At 37.9% G+C, this 18,670-nt stretch overlaps 1 protein-coding gene across 1 annotated transcript; it reads left to right on the forward strand.

Annotated features, from left to right (window-relative positions):
- The first annotated feature begins 411 nt into the window (after positions 1 to 411).
- On the forward strand, positions 412 to 15,305 carry RBM45 (RNA binding motif protein 45). The gene is made up of 9 exons (XM_034954579.3): positions 412 to 1,989; positions 5,399 to 5,521; positions 7,189 to 7,315; positions 9,421 to 9,543; positions 10,314 to 10,493; positions 12,636 to 12,765; positions 12,942 to 13,026; positions 13,242 to 13,405; positions 15,105 to 15,305. The coding sequence occupies exons 1-9, from the start codon at positions 1,690 to 1,692 to the stop codon at positions 15,295 to 15,297; spliced, it is 1,425 nt and encodes a 474-aa protein (XP_034810470.1). The 5' UTR covers positions 412 to 1,689; the 3' UTR covers positions 15,298 to 15,305.
- The last annotated feature ends 3,365 nt before the right edge of the window (positions 15,306 to 18,670 follow it).

An 18,670-nucleotide genomic window follows, 5' to 3' on the forward strand; every position in this document is an offset into this window, starting at 1 on the left:
TCCTCATTATATATCTAGCTCCTGACATACAGCCTGGCACACAGTTGGAGTACAATAAGTATTTATCTGGTTGACTTCAGAGCAACCTAGGTCTTAGCATCCAGAACTTGTTCATTTGAAGAACTCTGCCCTCGGTCTACTTAGGGGTTTATTCCTTTCACTTCATTCCAATGCCACTGCTAAATCCAGGCCTTGTTTCTGGATTTCTACTGGGTTTCTGACCTCTCCTCTAAGGCTTGTTAACAAGAAGGCATTTCCCACTTTGCATGCACTCTATGATTTCTCTTAGTTCCACAGCTGAGCAGTCCACCCTCACTGCCCTCCAACCCCAGGGTTGCTTGTAGAAGTTGAGTAAATCAACAGATGGAGTTAGTTCTGGGTTTTTTGTTGTTGTTGTTGTCTGAGGTGGAGTCTCGCTCTATCCCCCAGGCTGGAGTGCAGCGGTGCAATCTCTGCTCACTGCAAGCTGTGCCTCCTGTGTTCACACCATTCTCCTGCCTCAGCCTCCCGAGTAGCTGGGACTACAGGTGCCCGCCACCACGCCAAACTAATTTTTTTGTATTTTTTTGGTAGAGACGGGGTTTCACCGTGTTAGCCAGGATGGTCTTGATCTCCTGACCTCGTGATCCGCCCGCTTCGGCCTCCCAAAGTGCTGGGATCACAGACGTGAGCCACTGCGCCTGGCCAAGTTAGTTCTGGTTTTAGTCGTACTTTTTATCTCTATTACTTTGGCTATGCTATAGGCCTCAGTTTCCTCATCTCTAACAAATGACGCTGAAATTGAATGATCTCAAAGCTTCCTTCCAACTCTAATGCTATATAGTTTGAACTCTGTCCTATATTGATCATCTATTGAGCTTATGACCAAGATGGTGACAAAGAACTCTCCACTTTGACCAAAACTTAGTTAGGCTCCTTTGAGTCCTCTGCTTGACTAGGCTTGATCTTGGGCTTTCTGTCCTTGTAGAATCCAATTTGAGCAAGAATCCTGCTGAATCAGTGTAGTGAAAATCCTCATTCTTGGTGTCTGACTACCATGGATATCAATCACCCTGGCCTGCCTTCAGCAACTATCCTGTCAAGTTGGTTTAGCCAGAATCCTCCTTAACACTGATGTTCCCTCTTTGTAATTTTCCATCCACTGACCTCCCACCCAGCTTCTTGGTTAGAAATTTGTCCTTATTAGAGTCAAAATTCAGTCCAATCTCTCTCTCCCACTGCAAGACCCCATTGCAGCTGTCCCTGGACCTATCTCCATGGCTCCCTTTGTCAAAGTCGGCCTTCCTGTACCATCTCTAACGAGTGTCATGAATAATTTTTTCTTTAACACTGGAAAGAATCCTTGGCCTTAGGGGTGGGGTAAAGCCAGCGTTGGGAAAGCCTGTGCATTAGGCAGCGCTGTTCTGCCTGCAGGGAACGATTGCACAACTGATAACTTGGGCCTAGGCTCAGCTGGATTTGAGGATTTGAGACTTAGACTGGGTCAGGGTCCCCCGCGTCGCCAGGGGGCGCTGCAGGCCGCTCCCCGGAAGGCCGCATCCTGCGCGGCTGGACAGCGCCTGGCGCCGGACTCCTCTTTCTCCCGGAAGCGGAGCACCGAGCCGGCAAAGGCTTGGGTGTGAGACAGCAGCGGTGGCAGACACCGCAGAAGCAAAGAGCAGTGAGGCTCCTGCATTCGGGTGGAGCACCATGGACGAAGCTGGCAGCTCTGCGAGCGGCGGGGGCTTCCGCCCGGGCGTGGACAGCCTGGACGAACCGCCCAACAGCCGCATCTTCCTTGTGATCAGCAAGTACACGCCTGAGTCGGTGCTGAGGGAGCGCTTCTCGCCTTTTGGCGACATCCAGGACATCTGGGTGGTGCGGGACAAGCACACCAAGGAGTCCAAGGGCATTGCTTTCGTCAAGTTCGCCCGCAGCTCACAGGCCTGCAGGGCCATGGAGGAGATGCATGGCCAGTGCCTCGGCCCCAACGACACCAAGCCCATCAAGGTGCGGGTGCCCGGGTCGGGGTGCCCTCGGGGGAAGGAGTGGGCCTCGTGGACCTCCCTTCACCTACTGCTCTGCCGGGGTGAGGGAGGAGTGGAACATCCGTTCCCGGCAGCTGACCAGACAGCACCTGGCTTGGGGACAGGGGCTGCTTTGAGGAGAGGCTCCCCTCCCACGAAGCTGCGCCGGGTTGCAGGGAAGGGGACGGGATGCGGAGTGTTTGCCCCACGAGAGCGGACCCGGCAGCCGCGGCCACCGGGTGACAGAACAGCAGTGGCTGGGCTTCCCCTTTCCCTCGCCCTCACTAATCCACCAGCTCTTGAGTTCACTGCCAAACTCGTCCTAGCCTACTTTGAGTACTTTTCTGACCTTCCTCTCTCAGATGCCCAGATTTCCATATATAAAAAACGGAAAAACTCTACTTTTCCTCAGGTACAGATGAGGCGTTAACAACTTGACAAAAGTACTTTAAACTGGGGACCTCTGGTGTTGGACGTTTTCCTAGTACCAGGCGAAAGAATACATGTACAGAAAGAATAAGTGCAGGTGTTTAAAACGGTCACTGTTACATATTCTTCACATTTTGTTATTTTGGAAAATTGTTTTGAATGAGCTCTGTTTCTGAAAGTGTTAATAGCATACATTTGGTTCTTGACCCTTTCTGTTACTGCAACTTTTCTTTGAAAGCAGACCAAAGTAAACTGCCTTAAGAAGAGCCAAATCATTGTGATAATGACACATGGCAGGAAGGATCATTTTGAGGGTTATTTGACATAATATGTGCTGTCAGCACAGTGTCTCACACAGGGTAAGCCCTCAATATGTCCTTGTTATTGATCAGTAGTAGCCAAGATGTCACAGCTTACTCCCTGTGATCTCAAATCAGGACTCAATCCTGAGAATCTGGCAATTGCTTAAATTGTACCCTTCGTCTGCCCCATGTAAATAGTTGCTGTGTATGTTATTCTGTTGGTACTTTGCACAAAAATATTTTCTCAATTTTTTAAAAAATTGTTTTCCAAACTGAGAATGGTATTAATATGGATTTATGTAAATAAAGGGCTCAGAGATATTTCAGTCTCTGGAGGTCTTGCTCCATCCACCGAAGAGAAGGAGCCTGGGACTCTACCAACAACACAGTAAACAGTCCCTTCCTCCCACTTCTCCAACCCTCTGAAGTGTGTCAGAATGACAGCAACAAAATTAATTGTAGGGCCACAGCATACAGGATCAGGAATTGGCAAACTTTTTCTGTAAAGGGCTGACTAGTAAATATTTTAGGCTTTGCAGGCCACATACAGTCTCTGTCACATAACCTTGTCTGTTTTTACAGTCCTTAAAAACTGTAAAAACAATTATTACATCATGGGCTACACCAAAAATGGAGCTGTGGTTTGCTGACCCCTGTACTAGACTAATGAATTTTATCGCTGTCCAATTATGACCTTAGTGGAGAGGATTTTTATATTTTGAGTGTAACATGGCCACAGAGCCCTTGTGGGCAACCCAAAAAAATTCCCATATTTGAAATTGATGGACCACCTTCCCCTGATAAATTTCTATAAGAGAAATTAAAGGCCCAACACCGAAATGTACCCTCTCTTTTAGCCTCAGAGAAATTAAAGATCTTGTTCCCAAAAAGAAATAAACTTTACTATTTTCTTTGTCACATTTTTGACTATTCAGTTTTAGCCAGAAGGTTGTTTCACTGTAGTACCTAGCTAGACAGTCTAGTTTCTGTTTCTTTTTCTTTTTTTGAGACAGAATCTCACTCTGTCACCCAGGCTAGAGTGCAGTGGCTTCTTGATCACAGCTCACTGTAGCCTCCACCTCCCAGACTCAAGCAATCCTCTTGCCTCATCCTCCCTCTCGAGTAGCTGGGACTACAGATGTGCACCACCATGCCCAGCTTATTTTTTTATTTTTCGTAGAGACAGGGTCTCACTATGTTGCCTAAGCAAGTCTCAAGCTCCTGGACTCAAGTGAGCCTCCCATTTCATCCTCCCATTACAGTTGTGAGCCACCACACCCTAACAGACTAGTTTCATTCAGCAGCTGCAGCTTGAGCCATCTTCAACTGGAACACTCTTGGGTTGTTTTCAGCATTTCCAGTTAAATTAATTCAGCTTCAATATTTCTATTGTACTTTGCTTTTACAAAGTTTCAGAGGATCTATAAGACAGCAATATTATCTTACCAGGCCTCAGCCAGAAAAGATTGTCCAAGTAAAAGTTATTCTGTGACCAACTGTGTTATCTGGCGGAAAGGGGGAAACCTAGAAAACAGAAGAAAAAAATCTTGGCTGTGGTTTTGCAAGAATGCTTCTTATCTAGAGCCTATGAACACTCAGTCTATGAAGGTAAAAATTTATGGGAGAAATCTACCATGAGGAGGTTAATTATTTTACGTATGTTCTACACAGACTGTCTCCTTTATCAGAGATTTGAAACACCTCAGTCCTCTAAAATATAGAAATCTGTGCTCTGATGGCACTTCCAATTTCATCTTACCTGAGGTTCTTTTTTTTTTCTCTAGTGTCTTTGCATATACTTAAAGCTTCCCTATTTGTATTTCCCTATTTACCATTTATTACTGATATCAGCCACAAGACTCTAGTGGGCCATTTCCATGTTACTCAATAGTTGTACTCATATGGTGCTTGACATATAGTATAGATTTATTGAAGGAATAACTAGAAGTAGACTATAAAGGGATATGTCTCTAACACTGTGGTTTTCTTGGTTGCTGCTTCCTACTCTGGAATTTCATAAGTTCCAGTTTTCTCATGCTTTAATGATACAGAGCCCCCTTTACCAGCAGTGGATCAGAGACCAAGATATAGAGACCCCTTTAAAGGAAAAAGAAACAAACAATGCAAGTGCCCTTGTTTATGGTGTTTTAATTAATTGTATTACGTTTCTTCAAATTACTCTGGCTAAAAATAAATGCAAAAGTAGAAATACATTTGGGAAAAACACAATGCAGAGATTGGTATTATCTCATAAAAAAAAGTCATTGCAGGCCCAGCACAGTGGCTCACACCTGTAATCCCAGCACTTTGGAAGGTCAAAGTGGGAGGATCACTTGAGCCCAGGAATTCATGACCATCCTGGACAACATCGTAAGACCTTGTCTCTACAAATATTAAAAAATTAGCTGGGTGTGGTGGTGTGTGCCTGTGGTCCCAGCTACTTGGGAGGCTGAGGTGGGAGGATCACTTGAGCCTAGAATGTTGAGACTGCCGTGAGCCATGTTCACACCACTGCACTCCAGCCTGCTTTTTTTTTTTCTTTGAGACCCTGTCTCAAAGAAAAAAAAAAAGTCATTGCAAGAATAATTGCTTTTGAAAAAATTTAAGAAATGGGAAAATAGTTGACATTATTTTATTTTGGGAGTTTTGTTTGTTTCTTAGGTTTTCATTGCTCAGTCCCGATCATCTGGAAGTCACCGAGATGTTGAAGATGAAGAACTTACAAGAATCTTTGTTATGATACCAAAGTCCTACACAGAAGAAGATCTGCGGGAAAAATTTAAGGTATTTATTCTAATCAGCTAGCATATGTGATAACTCATAGTCCTGCATAGGTTGTATGGGTACTAAATCTGAAATGTTGTTGGAATAAGGTCAATAGAGTAGTCTTGGGGAATTACGTAACTGCTTTCATCAATTTCAATCTACTCTTTAAATATGAAACCTAGCATAAATTAGTTTTTAAAATTAAAGAATATATAAAAGCTGGAAAATAGTAATGGTAGTCTCTCCCTACTTTATTGTGAAAGTAGAGATTCGCAGAAATGAAGCATAAAGCTCAGAAACTTTTAAGTCACACAACTAGTAGGTGGTAGAGCTATGATTTAAACCCAGGCTGTCGGAGTCTGGAGCCTGCTCTTGGTCTTTAAAATTTCAAAGCACGCTTTTATCACTCCCCTCTATTGCCTGGCATGTAGAGGCGAATCAGGCAGACCTGAGTGTGTGAACCGTATTATCTAGTATTGAGAGCAGGCCTATGGTGTGTTGACATGGTACTCATTCACAGAAAGGCTTATTCTTTGAAGAGTTTTTGTCCTAAAATTGGGCCTTTGAAGGAATTATATTTAAAGAAGAAAACGTAAATATAGCTCTGACCTATATAAGTGAAATTTGAGGATAATTTTATGTCTTTTTAGCCATTAACTTATGCAGTGATGAGCTTTCACACAAATTATTAAAAAGCAATTTTTTAATTGTTTTGAATTGTAGTTTTTTATAGTTTTTCTACTAATCCTCCCATGAATTGGGTGGCAACAAGCAAGAAAGAAAACAAGCAGTAAAAAGTAATTTTCAAACTTTCTCTCCTACCCCAATTGAGAATTCAATGAAATACTTCAAAAATAACAAATACCAAAAACGTATATTTTATACATCCTCCAGTAGTAAGGAAAATGTTTTTTACCTTAAATATTTATAAATTTTTATCTTTTCCTGAATGAACAAATATAACACTTTAATGTATAGTAATTAAGTTGCTAATTGATTACATAAGAATTTATAAAATAAATAATAAATACCAATTATATTCCATATTTCTTTGAACATTGAAAGTAAACACTACTGCATGTTTCTCAGAATAGTAACTTTCTGAGTGAACCAGCATATTTTAGAAATACCCTTTGAAAAGCACTCCTTCAAAAGAATACACAATCATTTATGTTCCTGTTAGAAGACAGACAAGTAATAATAGCTAATGTTCTTTGAGTATGTTCCAAGCCCCATGTAAGCACTTCACATGTTTTACTTCAGTTAACCCTTAAACAACCCTGTGAGGTAGATACTACTGCTAGCCCCTTTAATAAAGAGGTAGGCACAGAGAGAATAAGTAAACTGCCTAATTAATGAGTGGTTGATTCAGGATTTCAATCTAGAAAGTTTAATTCCAGAGCTCTGGCTCTTAACCACTGTTGAGCAAGACTTTGGAGCTATCCAGACCATGTACAAATTCTTACTCTTCTGTGACTTTGTCCCTCTTTGATTTCTCTAAAGCCCAGCTTCCTCGTCTATGAAATAAGCATATTTGCATATACAAATATGCAATATCTGCATATTTTATACTGCTTATTTCTTTGTTTGCATGCAAGGGTCACATATAAACAAATTTTTAGTTCTGAAATACTCTGTTCAATTAATTTTAAGTCCCCTAAAATCATGTCTTTTAACTCTCTTAGGTGTATGGAGATATCGAGTATTGCAGCATTATTAAGAATAAAGTCACTGGAGAAAGTAAAGGTTTGGGCTACGTACGATACTTAAAACCATCACAAGCTGCCCAAGCAATAGAAAACTGTGATCGAAGTAAGGATGTGTTTAACATTGTTAAAAACTTTTGTAAAAAATTCTGATTATTCTAAATATCTGAATTTAATATTAGTTTTTGCCAATAACTGTATCTGCTAATGTAATTTTAGCAGTGGGTATTTAAATATTTACAGTCCAAGGAAGAAAAATATTTTGGGGTTATGATTAAACATTCATTGAGGCACTATCTTGAAGAAATAAGAGCAACTACATTAACTTAGTAAGTGAAATGCATACTTTGGGTATTATTTTTATAGGTTTTTAGGGTTTTTTAAGTGTATTTTAGAATTTTAAGTATTAAAAACTTGACTTACCTTTTCAAGGTTTTTAAAATATTATTTATATTTGTTTATATTTGATCTACATCCCAAAGACTATAAAGTATAACTAATAAACCTATAGGTTAAGGATAAGATTTATAAGATGTGCTAACATAGGTAACTGATATAGATAGGGTTAATTTCAAGCTAGAGTGACATGAATGTGATCTTCTGATGTTGCTGTATATATAAAGAATAAGAATTTTAAAGATGTCAAAGAGAATATTCTTTGTTGGTATACTTCTAGTTAGGTATATTGACCTTTAGAAATGATATGTAGAGTAATTAAATTACTGGATTTTAGGACATTATAAAAATATATACTTACTGGAAAGAATTACTGTTAATCAGTAGAATTCTTAGATACCCCTAAGGTACATACCCAAATTTTCTCTTAGATCCTTCTAAATTTCTCATTTAGCTAGCAGTAATTGAGTACCTGCAGTATACTGATCAATATGCTAAGTAGAGGGATACAGATGAAGTATATGGCAGCCCTCACATTTAAGGAATTTATGGTTGTATTGGGTAGCCAAGATCTAATAGGCAAAAAATAAAGAATAATGGAAGAACTTTTTTTAAAGGCTCTTTGAAAGCAAGAAGTATGTCTTATTTGTCTGTCACTCCAGGTATCTAGTACAATAATAGGCCCTCAATAAAGATTTATTAAGCTCTCTATAAAAGTAACTGCCATTTATAGTAGACTTAGTCAGAATTTGCCAAATGAAAAAAATGTTCATAAGTGTATAGTAGAGTCTGTCAATGGTGAAAAACAAGTGCTGGTTGAGCATGGCAACACATGCCGAGGGGGTAGGACTTGTGTCTGGTGTCGAGGAGGCAGGACAGAAGGTGAGAGCAGTGCTAGCAGAGGCACAATGCCAGGAATAAACATGTGTTTTGCTTGGTGCTGTGAAGGCAGCTGTCTGAGTAAAGCACAGTATTTCTGCTGAGACATTCTGAGACACAGTTAACTAGGTACATTGGAACATGGGAACCATATATTGGAGGTTAGGAAAAGTTCAAGGTTAGTCCGCATTAGGATTCCTTTGTAGATTGTTTAGAAAGACAAAAGTAAGAAGAGTTGATCTAACCCCACAGTATTAATGATAGATTTCCAGAGAAGAATTCAAACTGGCTGGTTTTATCCTTTTTTTAAGCCACTGAATAATGTGGAGAAAACTGAACCCTTGAAATATGCCCATGTGCACATAAATGCATAATAAGCATTTTGTTTGAAGTGTCAGAGGGTTTGTGGAATCTTCCCACCTTTTGAAGCTCATCCTTGGACCCCTAGTTAAGAACCCTTGATCCAGAAGCAAAAAAAACAGTTAAAGGGCTCTTGTAATTCATTGAAGAGAATCTAAATTAAAAACAGAGGCAGGGAAGTTAGAGTAAAAGATAGCATATTCCAATTGTGTGCATTTCAAAGGAAGAAACTTGGTGACAGGTTAAATATGAAGAAGCCCTACAGGATTTTGATGTTGAGGAGCTTAGGTGAATGAATGACGATGTTATCTGTAATAGGGGGAGATGGGAAGGGATAGCATAGAATTGCTGATCTTTCATGTCTACATTGACCCGTAATTTGGGATACTTGCTGTTTGTCATTTACTCTTTGCCATCTTCCAGAAAGCAAAGAAGTAGGTCTGGAGGAGATGGCCATTGTATAGATTTTGCTTTGTACAATTATATTTATAAAGCTGAGTCAGGCACTAGCAATCAAGTATATTTGAAGGTATGTTAAATTTGCTGTGAAACTTGAAATTCATGGAGTTTTTTCAGGTTTTAGAGCAATCTTGGCTGAACCTAAAAATAAAGCATCTGAATCCTCTGAACAAGATTATTATAGTAATATGAGGCAAGAAGCTTTGGGACATGAACCTAGAGTAAATATGTTTCCATTTGGTAAGTAGGCAACCTTTACTTTTAATAGTATAATGTAGTATATGCAATCTAATTTGGGTTTTAAAGAATACTCTGTTATTGGGCATCTATAAATTTCACCTAGTGAATAAAAATCTTACATGTAGTTTTTTTATTCCTAAAATGTGGATTATGACTCCTAAAGTTCTTAATATTTAACACTTATTTTGTTTAACTGATTTCTAATTATAGTTTTCTCTGTTAAGTTATGCATTCCTCATATTAGAAACTATTGCCACTGCCACTTTTTCGGGTGAGCTTCTGCCTCTATATAGCTGACCAAAAACTTAAAAAGACATATGTGGAGATCCTCTCCGTATGAGTCCTAAAATTTTGTTCCAGAACTACTGCTACTTTAAAATTAGGGCTACAGAAAGGAGAGGAATGGTAAAAGTAGAAGCTCTAATAGAAAAAGGGGAAAATGGGTAATGAAAGTAAGGCCTGTGAATGTTATTTGACGTAAACATTCAGGTAAAATACTTACCATATTTTTCAGTTTTGCATACTAAACTTCTTTCTGTGAAATTAGACTATGCATTTCTTCTTATATTTCTGCATTAAAGGTAGGGGAGTGGGGAGAGTTGTCTTTTCTTGTCATTAGTCCCATCGGTATTTCTGATGACCAGAAGCGTACTACAAAATACAGTGCCTTTATTCAGTACAATGGACTCTGTTTTCTAGTATTTAAAATGTTAAGCGAATTGTTGGCTGTGTAGAAATCTAAAGATTTACTTTTTTTTATATTGTCGGAGAACAACAATCTGAATTTTCAAGTTTTGACAAGAATGATAGCCGAGGCCAGGAAGCAATCTCCAAACGCTTGTCAGTTGTATCAAGAGTTCCTTTCACTGAAGAACAGCTTTTCAGCATTTTTGATATAGTACCAGGATTGGAATATTGTGAAGTTCAACGAGATCCTTATTCAAATTATGGTAAAATAATGTTCACATTAAAAAAATATATATATATAAGTATATATACACACACACACACACAGAGTTTTGTTAAAATGGCTTTTCTCTAGTGGCACTTTTATGTCAAGTACTGCTCATGTGACAGGAATTTTATCTTTCCTTTTTCTCTACTTTAGACTTCAAAATATGGTGATACCTTAATAAACAAAGCCCTGGAAATATATCTTCTTTTTACAAAATTGTTCACTGTAAAATATATTTTAACTCCCACAAAATATAACATTCTGTATTCCAGTTGCACAACAAAAAATACCTCTGGATAGAGCCTCTGTTTCTATGTACTCTTTTGGTTAATGCTAGACAAAGTTACGAAACTCACAAAATTTCCTCCTCATTCATCCCTTGATCTCTTTCTCTTAAATTTATACCCCTCCTTCCTTTCATTCCAAGCATCTAAATGCCCTGCTTCTCTCCTGCTTCTTCCAATTCTCAATGGAAGCAAGTCTCCAATATCAGCCATTTGAACTTATTAATTAGTTAATTGATTAAACCCATTATCTAACATTAGCTAACCCATCTTTGTGTTTTAAGCTTTTGATTTTATTAAGGCTCTTTGTTAATGGAGGCATTGTGGCATAATGGGAAAGTCTGGCATTCCATTTTGCATAGAATCAGGTACAAATCCCAGCAGTGACATGTAGCTTTGAGACCTTGGCAACTTGCTTATCCCCTCTGAGCCTCTCTTTCCTCATATGTAAAATGGGATCATTGATACCTTCTTTGCCAGGGTTAGATAAGAATTAGAGATAATATATGTAAAATAACTTAATGCAAGTTCTGGCATGTAATAGGGCACTCATTAAATCTAAGGGGTTTTTTTTTCTTTGTTAGTGAGGGGTGGTAGAGAGAAATCATACTTGGTTGGCATCTCTTCCAGTTTTGTAAGGATACCTGATTTAGTCCTTTTAGAGTGGCATGGCTATTGACATAGAAGTAGTGACGTGAGTTTGGTCATGTGGACCAACAGGACTAAGGTAACTCCACCCTTCATACAGACACCCCCACATACTCACTAGTACCCAACCCAGCACTAGTCTTTTTGTAGAACTGTCTTTGAGCCATCCCCAGTCTTAACCCGATCATATGCTGTCATTCTCTGTTCTAAGACTTCTAGACACACATTTTTGTGTTCTCTGGCACATTTGTTATATGCATATGAAGTTGTGTTCATTTTGTTTTGTTCCCTCCCTTTTATCTGGTATGTCAAAATGTATTTGTTCCTGTACCTCCTGTTTCGTTTCTCTGGTTGGATGTGTCTGAAATATATGTGTCATTGGAACATCTTTTTATTAATAGAGGTGTCATCATATAGTTCGAATCTCATTTGAATTAACTTTATATGGTCATTTGATTTCTGTGTTTTATTTTAATTTCATTAAAATGTTGGATGCTTGGGTTTCCAGATGAACATAAATTATAAGTGTTTCCCCAGTGGTTTGTATTATAAAAGTGAAAACCTTTTAGTTGTGTCACAAACTCCTGGGCTTTCTAAGGAATGCATTATAACATTGTCCCTCCCTTCAACATCACCCTCCTAAATTGAAATTCGTCCCTTTGGCAGAAATCTCTCCAAAGGAAAGTAAAATATATCACTTGTGATCTGAGATCCTCTGTTCCCTATCTTTTTGTTTTTCATTCAAATCACTTTTCCTCTCCCTACTGCTGCAGATAGCCGGGATGAGTATATATTCTTTTCAACTATCACTTCTCATTTCATTTCCTACCCAGTATGATTGGGAAAATCTTAAAATTTCAAAGTAGATTTCAAAGAATAAAAATTTAGACTTTTAAGTATATTGGTATCGTATAAGAAAAGCTAGTATCCTAAAACTAAACTTATTAGACAGGACGTATGTTAATATTCCATTTTCCCTAAAATATCATGTTCATATTTTTCCCTAAATTATTTCTTCCTTTTCTAGGAATACACCTGTTGCACACATGATAACAGAACTGTGTTTTCTGATACATTCGATTCTGTATTTACTAGTTGTGTGATATTAGAGTTCTACATGGTTTCATTTTTGTGATAGATTGTAACATAGGCCTTAGGCACTCAGTCTGCTTTCCTTTTTCATTTCTGTATGTTCTCTATTTTAGGTCATGGAGTGGTTCAGTATTTTAATGTAGCATCAGCTATTTATGCAAAATACAAATTACATGGATTTCAGTACCCTCCTGGGAACCGAATAGGTGTTTCCTTCATTGATGATGGAAGTAATGCAACAGAGTAAGTACCACTCCAGGAGTGTCTAAAGCCGAGCTTTGAGTGTACATGATTGATAGGACTTGAAGAATAAAAATAGAAACAATTGACCTCTCAGGTGAGAAAGTCACACAAAACAAGCTACTGTTAAAAGACTGAATATTTTTAGTTTTCTGTAAATTATCAGTTATTGTTTCCAGTCTCCTTAGAAAAATGGCAACACAGATGGTAGCTGCACAGCTTGCATCAATGGTGTGGAATAACCCAAGTCAGCAACAATTTATGGTAAGTAGGTGAGAATTTAACCTTTATAATATATCAATAGCATATAAAATAAATGTGAAGAGAAATCATACTTTGTTGATTATCTATGTATGAAAATTTTCAGAGCTATTGTGGAAGACCACATAGATGCCATGATACATATCTGTCTTTAGCTCTTGGCCAAAAATCCCTAAAGGGCATTTTTTTTCTTTTTCTTGTTTTCTACCTGTTAACAGCAATTTGGAGGAAGCTCTGGATCACAGTTGCCTCAAATCCAGACAGATGTTGTACTTCCATCATGCAAAAAAAAAGCTCCTGCTGAAACTCCTGTGAAAGAAAGACTTTTTATTGTGTTTAATCCTCATCCTTTACCTTTAGACGTATTAGAAGATATATTCTGGTAAGAAAGTTACATTTTTTGTTATATTTTATTTACACTAGTAATTTAATTATTCTTATAATCTAGACACTTCCTTCACCCAGTACCTATCAAGTAGAGATTATTAGTTCTCTGCTTTTAAAAACTCCTTATTTGTATCATCTTTTTCAATTTCTGATTACTTTCTTCTCTTGTTTATCAGTCACACATCCTAAGGCTCCATAGAGAATTTCCTGCTATTTTGTTTTTGAAACATAAAGTGGGCCTGGTGCAGTGGCTCATGCCTGTAATCCCAACACTTTGGGAGGCCGAGGTCAGAGGATCGCTTGAGCTCAGGAGTTCAAGACCAGACTGGGAAATATGGCAAAACCCCATCTCTACAAAAAATACAAGAATTAGCCAGGCATGGTGGTACATGCCTGTGGTCGCAGATACTTGGGAGGCTAAGGTGGCAGGATTGCTTTTGCCCAGGAGGTCGAGGTTGCAGTGAGCCAAGATTGTGCTACTGTACTCCAGCCTGGGTGACAGAGTGAGACCCTTTTTGTTTTTTGTGTTTTTTTTACTAAGCATCTTCTGTTTTGTTGGTGCATTGTTGGATCCTTAAGGGTTATACAGTCGCATTGTGTAAACAATTACTTGATTGTAGGGAAAAATATATAAATGTTTTTTATAATAAAAAAGGGAAGGTTCTTATTTATTTTTGTGTTTTTAACATAACTCCTTTCTTTGCTTTTTCTTTTAGGCCTTTTTCCCATTTGCCTTACAAGAATGTTAGTGAATTTGATAGACAGGAAGCTTGTTAAAGAGCTGCACAAAATATCAGGGACATAATGTGATAGTATATTGAGGCTCAAAAGGAAAAAAATATCAGGATATGGTTCAAGTATTTTGACCTTTATTTAACTGATATATTTAGTTTTCTTCTTGAACCTCCTCTTTGTTCAAGGCAGGAACTGTGCTAAGTACAAGAGACATCATGTAAACAAAATATTAAATGGACAAGACATTATGATTCTTGTCCTCTTAGAGCTGATCTCATGTAGGAAACAGACAAGTAAACAGAAAATTACAACCCGGGTGATTGTTGCTGTGATAAGGAATGTGTAAGATACAAAGGAGGAGCAGTTACCTTAGAAACTCTGAGAAGCCTTGAAAGAAGGAAGGTGTATGTGGAGACCTGAAGTATAAAAATAATTTCTCCGCAGGTGAAAGCTGGGGGTATGCATGGTTATTTCTGCCATAGAGAATGTAAAAGAAGGGCTGTTAAACAGGGAATTTGAGAGATTGTTAAGGAAGATGAAACTAAAGAGTCCAAGGACAATGTCAGAACGGCTCTAGAGCTATATTAAGGAATTTGTTGTCACCATGGAGGCAATGGGAAGCTGCTGAGGGGACTTTTAGGGAGTAAATGATCATATCTATGTTTTAGAAAGATCACTCAGAAGACAGAGTGAAAAATGGATTGAAGAGGGACAAGCTCAGGGGTAAGGAAACTAGTGAAAAAGGAGTTAGATTAAGGAAAAGATGATGGTCTGAATGAGAAGAGAGATCTGAATGAGAATGAATAGAATTGACTGATTGAGATGTTTAAGATTGACATGAGTTGGATGTTGGATCTGGGGAGAAGGGTGAAAATGGAGTCAAGAATGGACTCCAAATTTTAGACCTGAGCAGTTGTATTTATCAATTTTGGTTGATTATTTTTTTCACTTTGTTTCAGTCGTTTTGGTAACCTGATCGAAGTTTACCTTGTGTCAGGAAAAAATGTGGGGTATGCCAAGTATGCCGATAGAATAAGTGCTAATGATGCCATTGCCACTCTACATGGAAAGATTCTGAATGGGGTGAGACTTAAAGTTATGCTGGCAGATTCGCCAAGAGAAGAATCTAACAAACGGCAAAGAACTTACTGATTCTTGAGGTAAGCCCTTTTTAATCTGAATTTTAAAACATATTGAGTAAATAGTATATGAGGAATATGTGTAAGTACTTTATAAACTTTTCTTTTTAGTGATTTAGAAGTTGTCAGTTAAAAGAGCTTTGCAACTATTTAAACTTTAAAAATTGTTGACATTTACTGAAGAATGTTTTTGCCCTTCTATAAAATAAAATCACATTTCAATTTAGAAAGATAAATAATTGTTTTTTGTTTGTGAAATCTTTGATTTTAAGAATTCAACTTTTTATTATGTGCTTATATAAACTTTAAAGTTGTCCAGTGCTAGAATAAGGATTGCTTTAAAAAAAATTGAAATACTTCTAAAGATTTTTAACTTGAAAAATTGGTGTCTTGAGTTATGAATTGAGGTAATTTGTAACAGTCGTTTATAAAGATAATGTTTTGACTTCTCTCTAATGAAATGCCTAAAAAGCAATATCAAATAATATATCATTTTTGGACCTTTTGAACCTAAATGTTGGTGTTTTCTGGACTTGTATTTGTGAGTTTGTGCATTAAAACAATACATTCAGAAAATATTCTCGTATGCATATATGTATTTTTTAAGAAAACCTGACAATTTACCAAAAACTCTTTATTGTAAATTTTGATACATACAGCCATATGAATTCCATTTCCTATTTTATTTATTAGTTTTCAAAAATCAAACTACAATTTATTTGACTGTGACAGTGAGTTTATATCTGTGTGGTTTGGGGAAACATTCCTTAAAGTTTGACTTTTTTTTTCCCCCGAGACGTCTTGGTCTGTCACCCAGGCTGGAGTGCAGTGGCGAGATCTCGATTCACTGCAACCTCCACCTCCTGGATACAAGTGATTCTTCTGCCTCAGCTTCCCCAGTAGCTGGGACTACAGGCGCGTACCACCACGCCTGGCTAATTTTTTGTATTTTTAGTAGAGGCGGGGTTTCACCGTGTTTCGATCTCCTGACCTCATGATCCGCCCGCCTCGGCCTCCCAAAGTGCTGGGATTACAGGCATGAGCCACTGCGCCTGGCCTAAAGTTTGGCAGTTTTTATTCTGTAAAATAATTCTGAATTTCAGGGGAAGCCGTTTTCCTGTTCCCACACACTAAGTTTCCAAGTCTACTATAGGTCAAATGTAGTAGATGGCAGGCACTTTGAATTCAGTTTGAAGTTACTGGCTTGAAACCTTTATTTTTTTCACTTAAGATTTTCTTTCTGACCAATTGTGTGAGCTAGCACGTATGAGAATGATTCCTGCCAGGCCTCACTGCTGATGACCCTTCCTCTCCTAGAACAGATCACATGATTAGTTCCTCCTTCATAGAAGGCATTTGACAAGAGAAAGTGCCCATTGGGCCCATTATGAATAATCCTAATTTTTAAATCTTTTAAAATGTTTTATTAAATGACAAAACCACTCTCATTGTACCATACATTGTTAGCAATTTAACCCTGGATATATTAAATTGGCAGTGGAAAAGAATTAGCAAGCATTTTTTCCTGTTTATGGATAAAATGTTAAGAATGAATTCTGTTTGGAGAAGCTATTCTCTAGCATGCAAAAAATGTGTTTTTTCTAGTCTGTGAATATTTCAATAATAGGAAATAAATAGTTCTTGCTTTTACTCAATAAATCTTTGTTCTTAAAAAGGACAATAATATAGACTTTAGACTTCTCAGTATAGAAAAGTATATAAATTATTCTTGTGGTTGAACCTTTTCTAATGATTATTTACATGTTAAAGAGAATATTGGGCTTAAAATAAAAAGCCATTTAACTGTGACTGGGCTGGTCTCTACGCCCTTTTTTTTTTTTTTTTTTTTTTTTTTTTTTTTTTAACACAGAATCTCAGTCTGTCACCCAGGCTGGAGTGCAGTGGCCTGATCTCGGCTTACTGCAGCCTCTGCCTCCTGGGCTCAAGCAGTCCTCACAGCTCAGCCTTGCAAGTAGCTGGGACTACAGGCATGTGCCACCATGCCTGGGTAATTTTTTTTGGTAAGACAGGGTTTTGCCGTGTTGCCCAGGCTGGCCTTGAACTCCTAAGCTCAAGTCATCTGCCTTCCTCGGCCTCCCAAAGTGCTGGGATTACAGGCATGAACCACTGCGACTGACCCTCTTTGCCTTTTTGAGGCCCAGTTTTCTCATAGGGCTTTTGAGAGACAATGAGTCAACAAAATGTAAAATGAAAAAAAGGCTTTGCAAGTCTAAACTAAAACTCTTGCATTTGTAGCTTCAGTGAAACCTTTGAGATATCCTCTTATGTAAAATAATGACATCCAAATGATCAGAAACTAAAAGTATAATGATATAAAACTACCTTGTGGCCAGTTGGTATTGTGAGAACTAAGCTTTATAAATACCACATTTTTCCCTTAAACTCATCCAATTTCCTACATTAGAGGAATTGCATATTCAGCATGGCTGTTCATAAAAATTTTAATCTATCATTTTTCCCTTTTTTGAACTGTTACGCATATTCAGGGCAGAGATAAAGTAGGGTCAGGTTAGTTGAAAATGGCTATTTGGATAGGATACGATTAGCTACACGGTTTTGAATTTCTTCTAATTGCAGCATGGCTTTTTTATTTTTGCTGCGGATCTCCTATTTACAATGGACTCCATTATGAGATTCTTCTTCTTTGTTGGTGTATTAAATAATCATATTAGCTTATTTTAAGTTTCGATAAAATACTGTGGAAGACTTTGCCAAATTTTATATGATTGTGACAAGTTTTTTGGGGTAGGTGCACTTTTTTGTTTGTTTCTTTAATTTTTAAAAGGCTGCAAACACAGCTCATGACGGCTGGTTTCTTTTATCTCTGAGGTATGGGCCTGGGATTAAGTGAGTCACGCCTAGGAAATAGAAGCAACTGATCCAAGGATATAACATTGAAAGTAGTTGAATTCTATTTTGAGATGGGTCTGATAACCACAATGTAATTCTCTTTCTATTTGAGGAAAATATAAATTTTAGTATTTCAGAGCATCAGATTTTTTGTTAATTCACAACACTTTCCCTCTAGAAATTCAGCACCTGCATCGCCCTTCTTAGTAAGTTTGGTTTTATTTGGGGGCAGCTATGATTAAGCAGATAACATTGGGTATATTGAAATAAAGGAACAATTCCTAACATTTTAGGAATACTACAACAGCTATTTCCTTTCCTTTCAGGTGATGATTTTCATACTTGTGTTGTGTTCTTTCTACAGAACAAAGACTAAATAATGACATAATCCTCAGCTGACTGACTGAAAATGTGACTGGACGCATTCCCTGTGGACAGTTGACAGCTTTTTTTTTTTCCATATACCTGGTAGTCTGTGTACAGCATTGTTTTGTCTGGGAAGCAGGGATTGCTGA

This window comes from Pan paniscus, chromosome 13 (genome assembly GCF_029289425.2).
Source record: "Pan paniscus chromosome 13, NHGRI_mPanPan1-v2.0_pri, whole genome shotgun sequence".
NCBI classification, from domain to species: Eukaryota; Metazoa; Chordata; class Mammalia; order Primates; family Hominidae; genus Pan; species Pan paniscus.